The following is a 22,089-nucleotide window of genomic DNA, read 5'->3' as shown; positions in this document are numbered from 1 at the left end:
GCATACGAGAGTTATGTAATACAGCACTCTGAATACATGTTCATACTTATTGCAGATTTCCAGTTCACAGTGATTCAGTTAAGGTTATGCTGTGAAAGTGAGTGCTGAATATAACTAATTTTTCTGTATAATTGTGTTTGTATTCTGGTTCTAATCCATATGGATTTTTCCTTTGTGACAAAAATTTCGACCAGCTGCATAACCAGGTTAGTAGCATATTAAATGTATCTTTTTCTTACTTGCTGTAATTCTGGCATGTAATATATAGATTACATTTTTTATGTGCAAATTACAAATTTGTTGTCACTTTTATTAGCAGTAATTACTGTTTTATCTCGGGGGGGTTGGCACGTATACATAATTAGTGCCTTTGTTTTGTGTGTGTGTCTCCTTGAATGAAATATATGCTAAAAATAAAATGCATTTTGTTTGCTTCATAGTCCAGGGAAGCCAGAAGGCTGAAAGAATTTCTAGAGGACTATGATGATGAGAGAGATGATCCAAAGTTTTACAAGTAAGTCATGGGATAAGATATGCATATACGTGTTTGCATATGTATTGGGATTTGGCAGCAAGTCAGCACTATGCTAGCTATATGGGGCCATTTCAGTTCTTATAAATGTTACTTTAAAGAGTTGTAAGAAAAACCAGCACTCTTCCAAATAAACAAATATTAAGTACTTATAAATAAAAGATAGATGAAAATGTTTAAATATTGTAAAAGGTATGTAAAAAAAAAAGCTTTATACATGAAAAAAAATATACAATTTTTAACATTTATGATCATATTTAGGATAAAAATTAAGTGGGACTTGATTAAAGAGGAGCCTATTTCCTTTCACCCTCTTTGTCCCAGACTCATTCATCCTGTCTGTTTGGTTGCCTGAGTACGTTTGTCCATCTATTCATCTGTTCCGAGGCATGTAATTACAAATAAAAGATGAAAATTCAGTAAAATTAATGCAGACCAATAATGTAAATTCCTCCTTTAGTACACATGGGGAAGACAAAAAAAGCAATGATGTGCTTGGTTTTAATGTTATACATGAATTTGGAGAGTAGATGTTCCTTTCAAATTTAGAAAGATGGATTACAAACTTGGAGAATAATAGCACCATTTTACTACTGCCATAGCAGGGGAAAACTTGTAAATATATGTCTTTCTTGATTTGTCAATGTGCAATAACAAAATTTAATGGCATTCCATCCTTTCCAGTAATATTTAAATTGACTTCCCTTCTGGGATAACTATTTCATTAATAGAGGTAGGTGACACCCAAGACATTGCTTGTTTAACAATAATAATTCTTAAACAGGGGAAGTGCGTTAGAGAGAAGATTGAGAGAAAGACAGAAGGAAAAGGAGGCAGATGCACGTGATAGACAGAAGGAGAAAGAAGAATTAGAAGAAATTCGCAGGAAGTTGCTTGAAGAAGGTCATCCAGATATTGAAGCAGAAATTGCAAAGGTAGTAAGATATTACTTATCTTTTTGTGTCTTTAAAACTCGTTTAATGAAGGCTGTACAGAGCACCATAAACTGTATTATGATGAACCCTCCCATTATTCAACTTTTAAACTTGTGCAGTTTTATTGACAGGGAGTGTTGTAACCAGTTTGGCTTCACACATTCAAAATAGGTACAAGTATATATGCAGAGATGCCCAGCCATTTCAGTTTTGTTGGAATCATTCCTGTATTTAAGCTCGGATTATGCCACTATGATCACTTTTCTCACAGTCCAGTTTTCATGTCAGATATAATTTATTTAGACAAACTACCATTTGATCACTGACATATCTAGATCACAGAAATGCTTGTAATGCCAGACTGAAATTCTTTTGTGAAAGCATACCTTTTTACTTGCTTCAGAAATTTTATTTTCATATTGATTGGTCAAATTATGTAAGCTATGCACCCTGATTCACCTGAGACATTTCAAGAAAGATGTCATTCTGAAAGTGGCAAATATGGATTACACCCTATGAAAATAAGTACGGCTTGGAAGATGTGTTGTCTAGTTGGCCTTAAATGATTGTGCTGATCTGATATATGATGTGTCTGTTTAACTTGCATTGTTTGTACATTTTTAAAAGTTTTTCTTTAATGTCTTGATATGCTCTGGATTATGTACAATTGTATTTTTTGTAGCTGTCTTTGTCCAAAATCAGTGCCAGTGTTTTAACCAACATTGTTTACCTTTTTCTGACTGAAGGATAAATATTAGGATTATTATATTGATCTGACCCAAAGAGATTGTGTTTACCATGTTTATTATAATTTTAGTAACAGACCTTCTAGTTATCAAGATTTTATCTTGTAAACATTTGGAACCTTCTTGAACAAAAAGTCTTCTAATGGTGTCTTGTTTGTTCTAAATGAAAATGGTGCTGATCTTCAATTATAGATGATTGCCACAGTGGTTAATTTGAAAATCTTGTTGCTCAAAGACATCAGAGATGGTTTTAACATTAAGTAGTTTAAAACAAATAAATGGGTTTGTATTCCTGGAAATTTTCAGATATTAGAGCATCATTCATTTTGAGGCACTCTTGTTTAAAGTAGGCATTCTTTTTTCACTTTAATATGGGTTGGCATCTCTGTATAAAGTATTATTTAGCACTAATTTTCACCCACATGTGGTATTCAAATTTATATTTTATTTGGTTTGCTTTTTATTTGTTGGTATCTCTGATTTGCCATACCTCCCAAAATATGATGAAAGAATTTTATTATAGAAAATAGTTGTTCATATATGTGATAAGACATCTTTGACATGGGATTTTAGATGTGTAAAGTTAACAAAAATGTATTGTGATAAATCATGGCTGATTATTTTGTCGCCGACAAAGGGAACTGTGTTATTGTCAGTAGTAACCTTCATCACTCCCAGCTGACCATTGTGGTGAATTTTACTGTCAGACATAAATAAAAAGAAACATACTGACTGACTTCAGAATATTTGTATGCATTTTCCACCTAAAATGGGCTCTGAAGCTCATCAGTGCCTAACATCTAGCATTTATCAATTATCATTTAATTTTATCTAGTTTGCCGACTTGTTTTCAGTCAAGAACATTTCGCAAAGAAAGCAGACTTATGCATGCACCCAGTACAAACTTGTTACTGAGATGGTTCCAGATCTTGAAATATGTTGTTACATTCAGAGTGAAGACAGCTGGTTTAAAACTCTGTAGTATCTAATTTGCATTAGGTGTCCATGTGTTTTAGAAAGAACACAAGTAGTCTAGTGGTAATTGTACTGTAATGAGTAAAGTGATGACAGGGATGAGTATCTATTGCACCACTTGTCCCAAGGAGGGAAGCTTGAAACAAAAATTCTGAGAACTGCACAAGTGCATTTGTTAAACAAAATTCAGTCCTTTATTGTATACAATGGTATATATTATTTTTAAACTTGTCAAATTTAAAATAATCCTTGTCCTACAACAAAATTCTTTCTTCATACCAACATATGCAGTTAAACAGTAAAGTTCACATTTGTATTCAGTAAATTAAAATGAGTTGCATGCAAATGCAGGTTGCATCTTTTGCTCACAATAATGAAAATCCTCCCAAACTTTAAGACTCTGCAAAATTTTCAATTCTATGATGGCAAAGTCACACAAAATATAAGAATTGTGTGCATTTTTTGTGAAGAATGCACTATTTTTAAAAAATTCTTAAATGGAAAAATTCTGCTTGTGTCACTCAATGGATTTGTAGTTCTTGTGCAGTTGTGAATCACGTCATGTATTTCATGTGTGACATTTGCTCAATTCTGATTGATATCTGTGTTTTAAGATATAAGAAGGGACATAGGAGTGAAACAGTTTGACAGTTATTTGTCATTAACTTTTATTCCTTTGAAAATTGATAATATTCATCAGAAAATGTAGCTTTTAAAAGTTTGTTTCTAATGGCAAATCCTTTGTTTGAGAAGATAGTTCAGATGTTATGGGAGAGTCTCATAATAGTTTATTTTAATTTTAAAAAATGCATGTTTTCTGAGTGAAAATATGTTTTTAATTCTTGGGAATAATGATCATAAGTAATCCTTGATAAAACCAATTAAATCCCCTCAAATATTAGCAGCAAATATTTGTTTCAAAAATAAGAGAAGCTTGAATGATGCAAAACACTGATACTTAATTATGTCGCATGGAAAAGATATAATTTCCATGAGACAGAATGCTTGATACAAGTTTTAGAAGTCGATGAAAAATCCTTGAAAATAAACGTTTCAGAGCTTTATCAACCTGACAATTTACTTTTTGTATCTCCTTGGTTGGCATATAGCAGTACACGATTATTTTTGTGATGACATAAACAGGTTTGAAGTTTGTCCTAAAGGATTTTGAATGTTGTGTACTGCCAAGCTTTCTTTCAGGCTAAACAATATGTTCCTTAGTCACCTTGTCACCTTGTTTTGAAAATGTTTTCTCTTCTTTGTCTCTCACTTATTAAAGATCGAAAGAGAAAGGGAAGAACATTTGCTACCCAGACTGCATCTTATAGATATGAAGGAAAACCTTCCACCTATCTCAGAGGACAGGGAGGAGATCAAAGAGGAGCCAGAAGAAGAGGAGCAATTTGAAAAGTTGGAGAAAAAACTGCCACCCAACATGAAACCCACATTACGCCCTGTCGAGCCACCACTACCTGAATACAATGCCTCCAATTCTGTGACACCACTGTCATATGAAGATGAAAACTCCCAAATGAGCTTCGGGATTGGTGTTTCACCTGCACAGCCAGTGTACGGGCCACCAATCAAAGAGGAATCCAATTCAAGTTCCAGAATGGGATTTGGATCTCTGAAACTAGGTAAATGTTCACTCTTGACCTCTCTTTGAATAGGAATATTTATAATGGTAGAGAGACTGTCCCAGATATATTTTCATGCAGAAGATTCTTATTTTCCCCTATGGAAATTAAGTAATTTTTTTCTTACACAGAGCTGATCAGATGGTCTACAAATGCCAATATATTGTCAACCATTATTTTATTGCAAGGCAACTGATTTCAGATTACAATAATAATCTCATATTCAGACTCCAGTTTGACCAATGTTTTGCAATTAATCCTTAAAGTTTTGAGCTTTTTTTTTCTATTGTCATTGGCCTGGATTGAGAGAGAGAGAGAGAGATGAACATTTAGTTAACATAGATCGTTTTTAACTTGCCAACCAAAGGCTAAGTGAGTTATGGTATAGCATTTAGTCTGTCATGGCCATCCATTAACACGTGCTTGTGAACATTCTAAAGATGTCATTCCTGATAAGATTTTTCTGCTACCTTTTGATCACAGACAAAAGCCCAGTTGTAATTGAACTGATTGCGAGTTAATTTCATGGAGTTCTTACAGTAGGTTTTCACAGGTTGTGGAACTCTTTAGTCAGATGATGTACAGTTGCTATATGGATCATTTAGATGCTTGCGCTTAACATATTTGTATAGCCAGTCAAAGTGCTCAAGCGATCACAATTGTCAGATCGACTGCTTAAACCATAGCTTCATTTTGGTATCGTTTCTTATGTAGAAGAGGTGAAAACGAGTCCAGTTTTGCATTGTGCCAACATGTCTATGATGTGTGATCATTGTACATTAAAGAGAAACACATTGAAGCTGATCTTTCTTTTGATATCTGTCAAGTAAAGATGGAAATGTGATAAATATTTGTTTATTATTTCACAGTTTGCATTTGGAATATTAAGCGTCATCAAGAATACAAACCTTCATCACCACTCACACCCCCACCCCTCTTTTCTTTGCAGTGAATCTCTGCAAGACCTTCACTGAATACATAGAAATATATTAACTGGGGCAATTTTTACTGCAGAATCCTATGCACCAATTGATTGCATTAACTATACAGTCTTTAATCAGGTTACATTGAAAGTTGATGTAAAGGCACCAACCAGACACGAGTGGATTTAATTAAAAATTTGGTCCTTTTTATACAAAGGTGAATAATGTTATGGGAATTTTTGTCAAAATTTAAAATGTTCAAATTCTATTGTTTTTTTAAAATTCCCACCAACATATGCATTTTAATAGAGTAAATTAACATTTTCATTTTGTAATTTAAATTAGTTGTCTGCATTTTTAAAAAAATTTAGTAGTCATAACTGTCTTGTGATGCATCCTTTGGTGTAACATATGGACATATTTCTAATTCATATGTTATGGGAGATTCAAAATATTGAAACAAGCTTTTGATTTTAAAAATGAACACATTTGTTCAGTAAGAGTTATAAGTGAACTTTGAAAAAAATCTGTTTCATCCAAAGAAAACAAAACTGGAAAAAATATGGAAATTTTTTATTTGTTGACATTTCTGGTAGAGGAGCGATGCTGCCTTCAAACAAATCCAAACATTGTAAGAGAAGCTGTACATTTTCTTGTGGTTTTGGGTATGTTTCATTTGATTTACATCGTGTTTGTGGTGGATTTGGGCAGGTTGGGGGTATTTTTGGGTGGTTTGGGGCAGGTTTTGGGTGAATCATGTGACCCGTGCTCTATGGTCACATGCAGCTGGAAATATAACTTGAAATGGTGGCTAATACAACAAAACAAGAAGCCATCTGCATGAAATCATTTTTAATGAAAGAGGTATGTGTGTGATCATAGAAATTCAGGTTGTAAAATGGAAACTGCATATAGTCTTCAAATGAAATTAGCTTGATCAAGTTCTATTTTTGGATTTAATGAAAATAGGACAGACAGTAATTGCAATGAACACAATAAATCTAATAATATAGAATTGATCTAAGCTAAGAGAAATATTAGCATATCTAATATGAATTAGTTTAAAATATCCATCTGCTATTTTTTTAATGAGTGCTAATATAAAAATACATATATGTTTGTTACTTCTTTTTGCTTTATGGTGGGGATGGGTGAAGAAGAAAGGCAGGTACTGATAAAAACAGTGAGACAAAGATAGCTGCTGCTGCTGACTATGCATTGAAAGCAGAAACCAGTAGGAAAATTTCCTTTATCATGACATAAAATAGTTTGAGGAATAGTATTAAGGACACAATCGCTGAGCTCTTGATAAACCGCTGGATGACAAGCTTCAAAAACTCTAAAACATTTTGGACTTTTTAAATAGTGTAGTGTAATGTTTCATTATATGTGTGATATTTTATGTTCTCCAGTTGTCATGTGTCGACAATCCAAGTGAGCATTATGAGTCTCACTTCAGCCTTTTGTTTCATATGTGAGTTTCAGTGACATTCAGATCTATAAAGTTTTGTACAACTTTTAACAGTCTACAGTTTAACAGTGCATGTCTGCTGTGATAAGCCATTTAGGATTTCCCCTTTTGTTGATCAGGTTCAAGTCCTGCAGAGTCCGCCTCAGGGAAAAGAAAGAAATTGACTGTAGGAGATGTGTTCAACCAGGATGATGAAGAATCCAGTGATGGTGCCAAGAAGAGAAAGCTGGTCCCTCTTGATTATGATGAGGACAAGCCAGAAAAGAAACCAACAGCTGAGGAAAAGAGGGCTAAAATAAAAAATCTGATAGACAGCATACCCACAGCCAAGGATGAGCTGTTTGCATATAGCATAGACTGGAATATTGTAGATCAGGTAGTGTGTTCTGCAGTAATGCAGTAAATGTGTGGTTACTAAGTTCAGTTATTGTCTCATCTGCATAAGCATGGTAAGATGTTATAGTCACTTTTCTGCCTTTAATGCCAGCAGAATCAACATTGTGAAGGTTTTGCATTCAGAGCTTTTGAAAGTTGGAAATGTTCGTTACAATGACAAGCATATGGACACCATGTTCAATTGAACCTGTTTTCTTGGGGATCAATTTATGTGGTTTTGCAAAATATGATGTCATTGGTAATTTATTGATTAGGGAAGGAGTCCTGTTATTCTATAGAAGGATCATTTGTTTTTTGGGTCTTAAAATTTAAGGTTTGTATTCACCATTAAATCCAGAAAAATGGTACATCACGACGAGTGAATTTGCAGTTTTCACAAAAGTTCTATTACTGTGTACTTGACAGTTTGTTTTGAGCCCTATGAAAATTAAATGTGTTTAAGTCCAGGTAAAGATTTAGAGGTTGCCATAGCCTTTCTTTATAAAAGTCCCAGAACATGAGCACTAAAAATACTGTATCAATAGTCCCAAAGCTTGAATCACCATGCAGGGAGTATTGGTAACTCACACATGGTAATGGATTTTGCACATTTTTACTAAAATGTAGTCAAGCTTGCCTGTCCAATCAGTAATAATGAAAACTTCTAAAACTCTCGTATCTACTTGGAATTTGACAGCTCCACAGGTGAATGTTAAATGTAGACTGGTAAGTGACTTTTGCTTTAGTTCATGATGCATGTGCATGTCATGTTTATAGCAGTCTGTCTCCAGATCACTGTATTTAATCTCAAAACTTCAGTTTGATTTGGGAAAGATTGAGAACATGAATAATCCAGAGGATCAGACTCTATAGTACAACTCACGTAACTCATGAATAATCCAGAGGATCAGACTCTATAGTATAACTCACGTAACTCATGAATAATTCAGAGGATCAGACTCTATAGTACAACTCATGTAACTCATGAATAATCCAGAGGATCAGACTCTATATTACAACTCACGTAACTCATGAAGATTACTGTGTAAATCCCTCGAAAAACGGCAAATTCAGCATACATCAACATTTTTAGGCACAGTCAAGTGGGATGATCTCATTTAAACTGATTTTGTTGCACTATTATGTAAGAGGGAATGTGCCTGGGGTTGGGAAGAAGTTGTACTATAAACATAAACAGAGAAGTGACAATGTTGTCATTTATAAACAAAGCATGGGAAAACACCGACAGGAAAAAAAGTTGACACACAAGTCCAATAAATTGGACTATGTAACTAAATGTCTTTTTATTTCAAATTGTACGTAATACCTATTTTTCCCACACAACTGGCCACTTTTAATGTTTTACATTGCATGGGCACAAGGCTTGATCTTTTCTGTTCAGGCTGATCATATTGCATCCATCATGCAATATATACATTTATGGAACCTCTAAGACAGTGTATTGAAATCTCAAACAGTATTTAGTTCATGGACAGATCAGTCTGAACTGCACACAGACAGGTGAACCTTTGCAATAAATAGGCTAAGTTGGAGATTTCAAGTCAAAAATGGCAAGGACATGAAAATGATGGGTCCAGTAAGCAAAAAATGAAAAAAAGAACTTTTACCCTTCTGCACATGCGTAGTGAAATAGCCAATGAAAAATGACATTTCTAACACAACTAGGCACCTGGCCAAGTGGATATCACTTGGACATAGATTTTTGGGGATGTATTTAGAAGCAGCCCCCAAATTGTATTTCCTACTTGTATTTCAGACAAAAATGACAAAAATCTCCAGGGATTAATTAGTTAATGTTAGAGATACACGTCAGATACCTGCCAAATCAAGCCCTCCTAAAGAGATAAAAATACATCTTTTCAGTAAATCCCTTTTAGTTAAAGAGGAAACAGCTCTTGTCCATTTACCTCTCCTTGCCACCACCAGGTGTTCTTAGTTTTTAAGTTTGTCTTCTGTACTGTCAGCTTCATACTTCATGTCTCCAAACATTCCATGCCAATGTCAGTCGCAAAATTAGCCATCCACCCAGGAATTTTTATTTTGTTTATTAGTCATTGCTCTACTGGTAGTATACATATTTTTTAAATTTTGTCTGGTGTTGGGTTGAATTTGTCAATTCATAGACATTGTCTATTTTGACCACGTATATAACATGCTATCACATATACAACATGCTATTATTGCATGAATGTCCTCATTCATGGTTTAGCATGACACTGACCATTTTTACTTCATTACTAGTGGATGTTGTATTAACAACTTCTTAACATGCTGACTTGTCAATTTATATTTTATTTTCTTCTCATCATGTGTCATTTCAGTAAAACATGTTGACCAAGTACATTATATGCTAGAAATTTAAGGCAAGGAAAGATACTCGTAAGTCTTGTTTAGTGTGTACCAAGTGTACTTCATCTGTTCCTGGCAGCATGCTATGTGGTCAGAAGACTGGACTGTCTTTAAACAGAAAGCAGTTAAAGGGAAAGAAAAAAAACCAACAAATCTTGCAAAGATAACATCAGTATATTTAGCTGGAGGTTGCAGGTTCGAACCCTGGTTAAGTCAAACCAAAGACTTTAAAAAATGGTACTAACAGCTGCCTCATAGGCAGTCAGCATTAAGAGGGTAGTGTTAGGACTGGTGGGCCTGGTGTCAGGATAATGTGACTGGTTGGGACATCATGCTACATGACTGCGGCATGATGCCCCGGTGCTAGACATCACTATAAACTGCCACACTATCGACATGGTAGTGATAGGACTGAAAAATTGTTAAAGCTACATTAAAATTCCAAATCATGTCCCCCCCCCCACTTTTTCATGGACCTAGCATCAGGTCGGAAAAAGGTTGCTTTTCTACAACAGGAGATACTGTTGCTCTTCAACTAACAGTTGGTGGAGATTGTGCAAAAGCCATTAATCTCCTGGTTTTATTGCAGGCTTTTTCTTATCCAGAAAATGACTACAAGGTAAGACCAGTCATCAAACTGAGTCATCTCAACCAATACATTATGCCACTGAAATTCAAGATAGAGATGGCTAGATCGATACATTGCTACATCAGAAGGGATTGGTATGCAGTCAGATTTGATCTTAACTATTTATCAATTTTGCTTACTGCAGCATGGTTTATCAGTTTAAAGTTCAACCCTTTTTCCAAAACCAGTCACTTAGTCTTTACGAAAATCAAGGATTATATCATCACCCTGTTGATTCCAGCAACAGTGCTGATGGTGTACTGGGATGACATCCTCTAGAAATATGGTAATTTCCTCAAAGGCGGAAACAATCTCCTATTGCATTGGAATCATCTAGGTTCTCTGGTGAATGGGGAAAACTGATCTTAATCCTTGCATTTTGTCAATCTCGGTGTGGTGTTTCTTACTAACCTTGGTCAGGTAGAGCTCCCTTGCATTCGCTTAACCCAGATTGTCAAACTCGTTAAGTTTGTTTCCAACAGATCTTGGATTTCAGCAAGAGTTCTTGCAACTCTTGGATTATTCAGTGCAGCAGTGAACTGCATCCCACTTGGCCGTTTGTAAGGTGCTCCTCGTAGATGACTTTGCTGACCCAGTGGCACCCAGGGTCTTTGAAGGTCTTTGACACTTTGGGAAAAATGAGGTAGCATTTTCAAGGCCTTGAAAGTTTGGGAAAATCAAGCAGATTTCCCTGAGGTCTTTAAAAGTCTTTGAAAATTGAAATAAACACAAACATTTGAATTTCTTTCCATAATCACAAATATCATTGTCCAAGGTTAGATTTGGATATAGTTGAGTTTTCCTAGTTTATTTTTTTTTTGATGACCCATTCTGTTTCATTTCATCTTTAAAACAATATTGTAGTATTTTGCATACGTTGTTTTCTCATATAAGATAACTTGTATCCAAAATGTTAGCGAACATAGGTCTTAGAAATCTCTGTTTGTGGTCTTTGAAATTTTGGGAAAAGTCTTTGAATTTGTCATTCAGAATTCTGTATGAACCCTTGACACCCTTTTTCATGTTCTGTTGATCAGAAAGTCATCATGCATGAGATTGATTCATTCCTGCATAAGTGTCGTAAGCCAGGATGACTAATGATAGGTATTCCTCAGGAGGAGCCCAAGCGGAAATTACTATTTGTACCAATGCCAAATTCATATGGTTTGGGTGCCCACCTATTGCTGGACTTCGCTACTGTCAGTAACACATGGAAGCCAGGGATTGGCATTTCCACATCACCTCCTCATCCACCTTCTCGAAATAAAGTCTGTCATCAATGCCTTTCAGTTCTGGAAGGATAATCTGGTCTCCATCAATCTTTCTTTGGAATTCTGCATTTTTGGAGCATCCACTGATTGATCTTTTTGTGACGAAGTGGAATCACAAGTTGTTCAGACATTGTGTCTTAAGTTCCAGACCTTGAAGATTGGGCTGTGATTGAGTTGGGAAGGGTTGTGGGCCAACTAGCCTCCCACAGTCTTGGTACTAAGTAAAACGCAGCAGTTGTGAGATTGGAACTGCAAGATGATTCTAATAGCCCATCTCAAATGGGGCAAGTCATGGGTTCTCAGTCTATTCAATCTAATGATAGATCTGCCCAGAAAGATTCCAGCCAAGCCAAATCTTCTCAAACAACCACATTCATGGATGTTACACCCCTGCCCAGATCATTTTCATCATGCTTGGCTCTTGTTTGGCTGGCCTTATGAGAGAAAGAATTTAAAGTTTTGATTGTTGAGCTCATGAGCAAGATGGTCCTACAACCTGAAGGCTTATGAGTTAAAGTGACTTGTTTTCAGGGACTGGTGCAGAGTCAGAAACATTCTCCTAACGAGTGCCTCAGCATTTCAACTGGCTGGCTCTTTGGCATCACGAAGAGAAACAGTTGATCCCAATTACCACGAAAGGCAACCTTCTCCATATTGTGTGACACATTCTAGCATTAAGGCCAACACAGTATCAGTAAGAACTGACCAGAATCCCTCACCCAGTTTCCAGATTGAATCTGTCCTGGGTTTTAACTTGATTCATTTCATATAAATTAAGTCTCTAACCTGTAGATCACTGATGCTTCTATCAAACATGTTTTTCTGATGGCATTAGCTTCAGCATTCAAGATGAGTGAGTTACATGCCCTTTTTCTTTTCCTGAACTATCTTAAGGTCGGATGGTTCATTGGTCCACTTGATACAACCAGGCTTTGCATGTTACAGTCAGTAGGCAGAGTAGTCATACAATCTCTTCCATTGATAGTTCAAGAGTATCAACCATACAAGACCCTTAAAAATCACAGAGGCAAGTCATGGCACACTCATGTAACTCTTTTTCCTGGTGGGGAAGCAGGATATCACCCCTGTATCCCTATCTTCATTGCTGAAGTGGGTTATATGCTTGGTATGCTCTAATGCCTCAAAAAATCAGAGCCATGTCAAGATTTCAGCTTATGAAACTAGGGGTCAGTGATGGGCCTTGCTTTTGAACAAGAAGGCGAATTTGTAAGTACGTTAGGTTTCTATCAAAATATTTACTTGATCAAGTGACTTAAAAACATTCCCAAAAGCCACTCCATGCAAGCATCCTCATTGACTTGTTGCTCAGGTTAAAATTAGCAACATCTGGTGTTGTCATTCTGAGTTAGACAAAAGTTCTTGCCCTTTAGATAGAAAATATGAATTTTAATCTTCTTTTGTAGTGCTGGATTTGGAAAGTAGCAGGCTTATATCCCAAATGTTTAATGTAATCCAGTAAATATTTTCAAAGAAACATAATTTTCTTAAAAATTTGTTTTCTTAGGGATCTAGTAATCAGTGCATCTTATGGGCCCTTTCATTGAGGTCACTCAGGGGTCACATTTGTGGGCTAAATGACCTCTCCCTCCTGTTTTAATAGAGAAAAGTGATAGTTCCATAAGTTGAAATGATATAATTACAAAATAAGTTCTTAAAGTCATAGAGTTTCATGTCTCTGCAAGTTAAGGCTGCTTACTTGGCAAAAGTTGAGTTTCTTGAATATCCTTTTTCTACTAGTTTACACTTTTAAAAAATGAGTTTTAGTATTAAAAGTCATGTAAGATTGTTTTTTGCTTAATCCTATATTTTAAGGATTACACACTTTTAATCTTTTTATTTTTTAAATTTTTAGTATATTTTTTTTTTACAGAACATGGACATCTTTCACCTGTTTTATTTTACTTTTAAGAGAAAATATTTACTTTTATTTATAAGGATTCAGCTTATAGCAGATTTAACGATATTTGCCTTTTATTTTGAAGGGCTGCATATTTACATTTAATTTGAAGGGTTCATCTTCCCAATAATTTTGACAATTTATTCCTTCATATTTTTTAACCTTCCTTCTAATTAGCACTGTATGCCAGGATTATCCTGTCCACTTTCCATTTTTTTTCTTCTTCTCTTTATCCCATGTAAAAGTTGATTGTAATCTTTTCTATATTCTTCTTCTATTTCAGTCTCTGATGGACAAGAGAATAAAACCATGGGTTAATAAAAAGATAGTAGAATACATTGGTGAAGAGGAACCAACACTAACAGATTTTATTTGTCAGAAAGTTATGGCTAGAAGTCAACCACAGAGTATACTAAATGATGTGGCTATGGTATGTACAATTAATTTTAACAGGACCATTTTTAGGATTTCAACATTGAGAGTTCTATCAAGTGTGCTAGTACTATTTATATAGCACTTTCACACAAAAATGAAGACATCCAGGTCCATTTTGGTCAGACTTGCTTTGGTGGAAGCTAAACATAGTGACCACTTTGGCATCCATATTTGTGCCCATCTATGCATCCATCTACATCCTCCATTACACTAGGTGTTTAAAATATTTTAGATAGCTCATTCTTAATATTGTTTACTTTCTAGGTAAATAAAGGCAGGCTTGACAAAAAGGAGGTCTCATATTTTTGGAAGTCGGGGACTTGCACTGTGGGGTCAGATAAGCCTTGTAGTGTACTGTGTACTTTTTTCAGGGCTGTTCCATTAAAACACACATGGGGCAGGGGGAAGGCAGTTTTGAAATTGAATAGCCACCCTAAGATGTGATTAAGGTGTTTCAGGACCCACTGACAGAATATATTGAACAATAAAATCACCCACTGATAAAAAAGGGGGGAATGTAGTCATGATAGAATATGGACTGTGTGTGCAGGCAAGGTGATGGGTCCCATTTACCAACAGACCTGGGTTAGAATCTACATAGAGTATGAATTAAAAATTCTCTCACCTTTATGATAGTATTGTTTGTATTAAATATTAATATATTAATTCTGCCTACTATTATCAAGCATTCTCCTACAGAATCCAAGGATAGCACTTTCCATTTTGTCTTGTGTGTGTGTGTGTGTGTGTATATATACACATACATACATACATACATACATACAAAGATATTTTATAAATGATTAAATGAAAATTGGGAAAACAGGACAAATTAAATATGTTTCGTATACAACAAACACATGTTTGATTTTCTATTTATTTGTTGTACATGTCACATAATGTGAATTAGTGGAAAGCTGGACCCCTTCCCCAATTCCAGATGTTAATACCAACAAAAATATTTATTTTTAAGGATCCATGAAATGTCATATCCACAAAATTACATGAATTTACACTATATCCTAAGACTGCACCACATGTTGACCTTGCTATGTGATGTTGCAGGCTGATATATTTCATTGTGGACATTTTTCATGTCATAATGACACTTAGAAATTGTTTTTTTACATTGCTGTGTGATGTTGCTAAGTAACATGTCACAGTATTGTACAGTTTTTATAATAAACTTTCTGATTCTTAGAAATGTTCTTGACATTGCTGTGTATTGTTGCTAGATGTTAGTCACAGTGACATGTTTTCTTGACAACTTTCTGACATTTAGAAATATTGACATTGCATCGTAATATTACTAGATGTTATGTAAACACTGACTTGTTTTCATGACGTTTTCTTACACTTAAATATGTTAGCATTGCTATGTGATGTAAGTATTGTGTCAGAGTATGACATGTTTTCATGACAACTTTCTGACACTTAGAAATGTTGAAAGTATTTGACAAGTCATTCTAGCCTCAATTTCTTCAGTTTTCACCTTCTTATAAAATTATGTTTGTGTTTGTTATTTTGACTTTATTTGTTTTTCTTCTTTAGAAAAGAGTTAAATAATAACAGTTTTTTAAAGCTTGTTTATGTTTTTTTCTACAGGTTTTAGATGAGGAGGCAGAAGTGTTTGTTGTCAAAATGTGGCGGTTGTTGGTATATGAAACAGAGGCAAAGAAAGCTGGACTTGTAAAATGATCACTTTATATGAATGTATTTCTGGTCATGTGCATTCTTATAAACCACGACAGCAGACTTCTGTGGAACTTGTCCCAATTTGTTGAAGATCTTGCTGAGGAATGAATATAGAAGGCATTGAGCAGACTAAAAGGGGATTATTATGTGTGCATTGTGCTCTCATAATACTATTATGCCTATCCAGCAATTGGTGTTTTATATTAAAACAGGATCTATTGACAAGAAACTCAGTTGTAACTGTAAATACAGAGTAGGGCATACATGTTTTTTTTATTAGGAAGAGTTGGTTTAGCTCATAAATCCTGTCTAAATAATTTACTGCTGTGGATGGGAGTGAATAAGACTGAATAATTGTTGAGTGTATATGTACATAATAAAGCTGTAATTGTCAGCATCCTTGAATGTATCCATCTTCACTCTATTCCTTGTTTTTTTTTTTTTTGTTCTTTCGTCTTGATAATAGTTCTAAAGTGAAATAGTAAAAGAAGAAAAAAAAAAGAGTTATAATTGAGCATTTCAAGAGTTGTCATCACGTGTATTTAAGATTTTATTTCTTTCGCATGTCCTGCAGGTTGTGTGTTGCATCTGAAAAGGAGTGGGTGATCCCTCCTCCCCCCACTCCTTCTTCCTCCCCCATGGAATGAAAAGAAGTGAGATACTCAAAATATTGGGGAAATTAAATAAAAGTAAACAAAGGTCGGGTGCACTGGTTGATTCTTGGCACGATTGAGAATTTGGCATGAATATCGCGATTTAGCATTTTAGAATAGACCCTGGTTTGGGACGATTATTGATAGCAGTCTTTTGCACTGTTGTCTTCATTTAATCATAGTATTCATTCTCTTATATGATAATGAATCCAAAGAGATAGTTATTATTTGAAAGGGCAAACTTGAAATCTGTTGTGCATATGGAGTCTATTCACCATTTGTCATTTGTCTGTATAGCTGCCACGCTACATACACTGCACTGCATTTTTCTCTTAAGATTTTAGACTATGATTAATTTTATGATACATGTTGAGTCGTACCTGCTGTGAGGCCTTTAGGTACTAAATAAAATGCACAACGTTAAATGTGGCCAGTTTGTAACTTTGATATAAAGTTTAATTGAGTCATGTTTATTTACCAGGTTAGTAGAACACAAAACGAACATGAGTTTGACAATCATGTCACTGACCTACATGCAGCAACAACATGCACATCACATGTTATGTTAATGTGAATGATGAAATTTAAAGACCTAAGCCCTGTTGAGAGAAAAAAAAATCCCTATATGCATAATATTGTCAGCATGTTTTTCACATTTCTGAAGAAGTGATATTAGCTTCCATTATAAGCATGTATGTTTCACCAAAATGTACTTTATGAAATGCTCTTTTAGGGTTAATTATATGAAGTCGAAACAGTATTTTCTATCTTTTCAGTGTTGTCAAGATGATTATTTTCCACTGTCAAATATTTTGTCACTGTTGCAAAATTTACGTTTTTTATTCTTTCTCAGTGAGAAATCATCAGACATGTGATCTTATTTCATATTTTTCTAGCAATTTGACTGCCTATGTGATTGCAGTCCTAGTTAAGTATCTACTGTTTGGCATGTCCTAATGTTTATCCTTGTTCTGCAAATGATGAATGCCTTGCCCAGACCTGCCAACTCTTACGATTTTGCCATAAGTCTTATGAAAATTATCCTTAAAATATGGACTTATGACATACTAGCCAAAACTATGGAAAAATGATCGTTGCCGAAAAATCTGGATAATTGGTTCATCTGTGTTTTATTTGGATCCAGGTTTCATCTTAGAATTTGTGAAATTCATCAGGGAACCAGACTAACTTAACAGCACTTCCCCATATGCTTTAAACTGCACCTATTTGTTCATGTGATGCATCTGCATGGTCAAACTGTTGATTATAAAAGATTATAAAATGGCATCCAGAAAGCGATGCATGTTTAAGATGAAAAGGAAAATAAGCTTCAGGAAAATAAGTTAATCAGCACAAGAATAAAAAGGAGTATTCAGATTCTTGTGAATAAATGCTGGAAAGAACACAATTATGTTTATTGGACATCACGTGCCAATTTGAATATGTCTCATGGCGGGAGATGTGATTGCTGTTGTCATGTGAAATGGAAAAGAATTTCCAAGAATTATGTCAAGTTGAGAGATGGCAACAAGCCATTGAACTGCATAGGGTTTGGAACTAGAGTTTGTGCAACTGTAACTAGTGGTAAATAAAGTCTATGCATACTTTACAAACTTTCAGTTGAACATTATGTTTGTCATCGATGAATCAAACTTTTGATTACGTTTTCCAGCTTCGCAATAGCAGTTTTTTATATTTTGTTACACCTTACTGAAAACTGATTAATCTTACGGAAAGCAACTGCCTTACTGAGACGGACTGGTCAGGGTTGGCAGGTCTGCTTGCCAGAACATGGCTTTAATTAATCGTACACTGCTTCTAATGATTGTTTGAAAGGGGGTCATATGCTTTCATGGTCATTTACAGTAATTTTTGCTCATAAAATTGTTTCCTTGGTTTCTGTCATTCAAATAATTGTGATATTATTTTGCCAGCTATTCATGGCTAAACTTTGTTATAGGACATGTGTATTGTACTTGTTCTAGAAATGGTTAGCATTGAAAAGTATTAGTGCATGTTTAGAGGTCTATACATGTAGAAAAGTAAAGTTACTCCTCAGAGGAGCAGAAAATTAAGAATATGTTAATTACCTTCTCTGCTCCTGTTTAATAATATTTGTGAGTATATGTCACATTATTTCTCATGTATATATGGTTCAATTTTTAAATGTGGATGGTTGGGATTTAAAAAAAAACAAAGAACTAATCCATTAAATTAAATTATTAAAGTTTAGAACAACAGTTAAAAATTGATTTCATGATGAGTAAATATACATACATAACCTCATTGACATGCAGTATAGAAAGTGTTGTTTGGTGCCAATCGAGATTCATTATGTCCGCCACATTGGCCACCTTGAAAATGTTATCACTATTTTTCCTCAATGAATCGTCATATCAACAGAGATGTTACTGGATATTTGAAGCTTGAGAGTCTATAAATGCTTTTTTTTATTAAGAATAAATGTAAATTAAATTTGCAACCATTGCCTTGTTCTGTTTTCTAAACCCCAGTAATATGGGGACAAGGAAGGAAACTTGTCCATCACATTTTTCCGCTTCTATAATAAAAGTTAGAATAGTCATTTTTGCATTCATTACCAAATATTTCAGTAATGGGTGTCATCTTTTAGAATTTGATTATACATACCTTTAAATGGTGATTGTACACCTTATTTTGATCCTTCTACATATGTGTTCCTTTGGAAGGTCATTGTTTACTTGCCCTGATGGCAAAACTCAATGATAAAGTATGTGGACGTTTTTGGACAAGGTCAACCGAAAGGTATAATCCAGTACAAAAAGATTGATTGTTGCACAGTGATGTCACAATGAAATCCGTGCATGTTGAAAAAATAAATGTGTAGTGCCCAGTATTCTGATGATTAGGCTTGGCATGCTCTTTCTTTTACCCAGTTTACAATCTAGGTACCATTGCAAACTACCGTACTGCTCCGGTGGCCTAGTGGTTAGAGCATCCGCCTCAGATGCGGGAGGTCTTGGGTTCGATCCCCAGCCAAGTCATACCAAAGACTTACAAAAATGGTACTAACAGCTGCCTCGCTTGGCGCTCAGCATTAAGAGGTTAGTGTTAGGACTGGTCAGCCTGGTATCAGGATAATGTGACAGGGTGGGACATTAGGCTACATGTCTGTGGCATGTTTCCCCAGTACTAGATATCACTATAAACTGTCACACTGCAGACATCATAGCGACATGACTGAAAAATTGTTAAAGCTATGTTTTAAAAAAATATCCAAATCCAAACTGCCGTAGTGATCAGTACTTTTTGTCTGAAGTTTCTTGATGGCAGTTGAGGTTTAAGAGCATTCAATACTCTGGATTGAATAGATTTTAGTTAAACTATATTAGTACTAAATTTTAGCTTGACAGTATTTAAGATGAGTAAATGTGCATACATGACCACATCAGCATACACTCTTGTGTTTGCTATGAAATTTCCTGTCAGATTCGTCGGTTGAGAAGGCTTTGCTGATGACCAGAACTTCTGAAACCAGAACTTCTGCAACAGAGAATTAAAAGGTCCATAATGGATTAAAGGAGGGATGTGCATATATATCAGGGCTTCAAATTATTGCTAGCAGCATATTGATAATTGTAATATTTTTAAGTAGCAAAATCGGTCTATTAATGTCCATTTAGATATGGACTAAAATTTAAAAAATCTGAATGAAAAAAATATCAGTAGGAAGACACTTAATAGTTCATTTTTTTTATCTTATAGCTCTACTGGTTAGAGACCAGAAGAGCATATGGAATGGTCTGTTGTCATCCATCTGCCCAATGACACAGTTTTGTTAGCACTATTTCTCGTAAACTAGTTTGAGGATTGACATGAAATTTGACTCACACATTCATCCCATTGTCTAGGTGTCCTAAAGAAAAATTGTGTCGCTTGCACAGTTAGTATGTCCATCACTAAAATATTTCTTATGATGTCTACTTGGTTCTCAATGAAAATGGTGCTGACCAGATTTTCCTGAATTGCCACAACAATGGCATCTTGAAAATCTTGTTGTTTCTAATGGGGGCACTCACCAGTTATGTACTTTTGAGAGAGGGACGTATGAAAGGTGAAGTTGTTTGCATTTAAAACATGCACAGTGGAGAGAATGTTGGCATACCTCTATGCTACTTTAATGTAATATGGCTGACATTTCTTTGGATATTGTACTTTTGGAAATTGTAAATGATCTAAGCACACTGCTAGCTAAAATGACTTCTCCCTTGTGCTCCAAAAATCATCCTGAATTTGTCTAAAGTACACTATCCTTAGCAGCTATTAAAAAAGGGAAAATGAATTTTGCCAGACTAGACTATACCAGCTTCTGAAAGTGCAATGAATAAATTATAAAATATATAAATTGTAAAAAAAGTTATTGGCTCTTTTTTAAAATAAAATTTACCTCTGAAGTTCAGGAAGTGAAAATGACCAAGTGGAGCTAATACTTTTTTGAAAGGTGCACATCTGGAGTAAGGCCAAGCTGTATAGTCTATAACCCATATTACACCTATCAATGATGCACAAAAATAAAGGGAATTAAAGGTTCCTTGAACTAAACCTAAGATATACAAAGTCTTTGTTAAATAGCCAGTATAACCAGTGAGGAAACCCAGGAAAATTCTTTTTCTTTAAAATTCTAACCCTATGCAAAATTATGAAACTAGAGCGTCACCTTAAAACAAATATAAAACTCTATGCAATTATTTTTTGTATTTTCATATCATTATGCATGATGTTCTGAATAAAATAGTACATTAATATTGATGTTAAGCTTGAAAATAAACTAATTATGCTCATTTTGCTCTTGCTTACATAATGTGCCATGAGGCATGTTTGTGTGAGTAGTAACCTTAATTATGGGGAAATTAGAATTCTTAGAATATAGGAATAGTCACCTTAAATTTAAAACTGTTGCATTAAGTAAAAGAAATAAATAGTAAAAATGTTTTTTTTCATTTATTTAAAATGAAATTAAAAAATAAATGATGACCAAGCAAATTTGCTTCTTTCATATTAAACAATAGGTAAATATTTTGACCTTTGACCTTTATGAACCTCATCTGTTTCATCCCTTTTCAAACTGTAAAATTTATTGCTGACATCTCAAGAATAATTCTGGCTGGTTTCATGTTCCTGTCTTTCAGCATAACATTGGTTGCTATGTTGACAAAATGTAATGTGCATTTTTAAAATAGCTCACTTTTTATTGGGGTGGGTGGGCTGGACTTGTTAGAGACTCTGACACTAATAAATAATGTTCTGTTGGGGGGAATATAGGAAAATTATTTTTAAGGACTGTTTTGAGGCTTGCAACTTAAATGTTTAAGCCATATAATTAAAATTAAATCATACAATAATAATACCTATGTTCTCTTTAAGGGGGTGCTCACCAGTTATTATATACTTTTGAGAGAGTGACGTATGTAAGGGGAAGTTGTTTGCATTTAAAACGTGTGCAGTGGAGAGAATGTTGGCATACCTCTATGCTACTTTAGTGTAAT

At 34.7% G+C, this 22,089-nt stretch overlaps 1 protein-coding gene across 1 annotated transcript in view; it reads left to right on the top strand.

The window, feature by feature from the left end:
- Positions 1–19,046, top strand: part of LOC149805760 (RNA-binding protein 25-like) — a 99,823-nt gene extending 80,777 nt beyond the window's left edge. Inside the window, exons 15-20 of the mRNA XM_089950429.1 lie at positions 441–514; positions 1,317–1,467; positions 4,468–4,825; positions 7,339–7,595; positions 14,065–14,211; positions 15,822–19,046. Of these exons, the coding sequence (XP_089806555.1) occupies positions 441–514; positions 1,317–1,467; positions 4,468–4,825; positions 7,339–7,595; positions 14,065–14,211; positions 15,822–15,914 (1,080 nt within the window). The 3' untranslated portion in view covers positions 15,915–19,046. The remainder of the gene's footprint in view (positions 1–440; positions 515–1,316; positions 1,468–4,467; positions 4,826–7,338; positions 7,596–14,064; positions 14,212–15,821) is intronic.
- Positions 19,047–22,089: the final 3,043 nt, after the last annotated feature.

This window comes from Sinohyriopsis cumingii, chromosome 2 (assembly GCF_028554795.1).
Source record: "Sinohyriopsis cumingii isolate HCF-2022 chromosome 2, ASM2855479v2, whole genome shotgun sequence".
In the NCBI taxonomy this organism is placed as follows: domain Eukaryota; kingdom Metazoa; phylum Mollusca; class Bivalvia; order Unionida; family Unionidae; genus Sinohyriopsis; species Sinohyriopsis cumingii.
The sequence above is the reverse complement of the archived record's forward strand: the minus strand, read 5'-3'. Positions and strand labels throughout refer to the sequence as shown.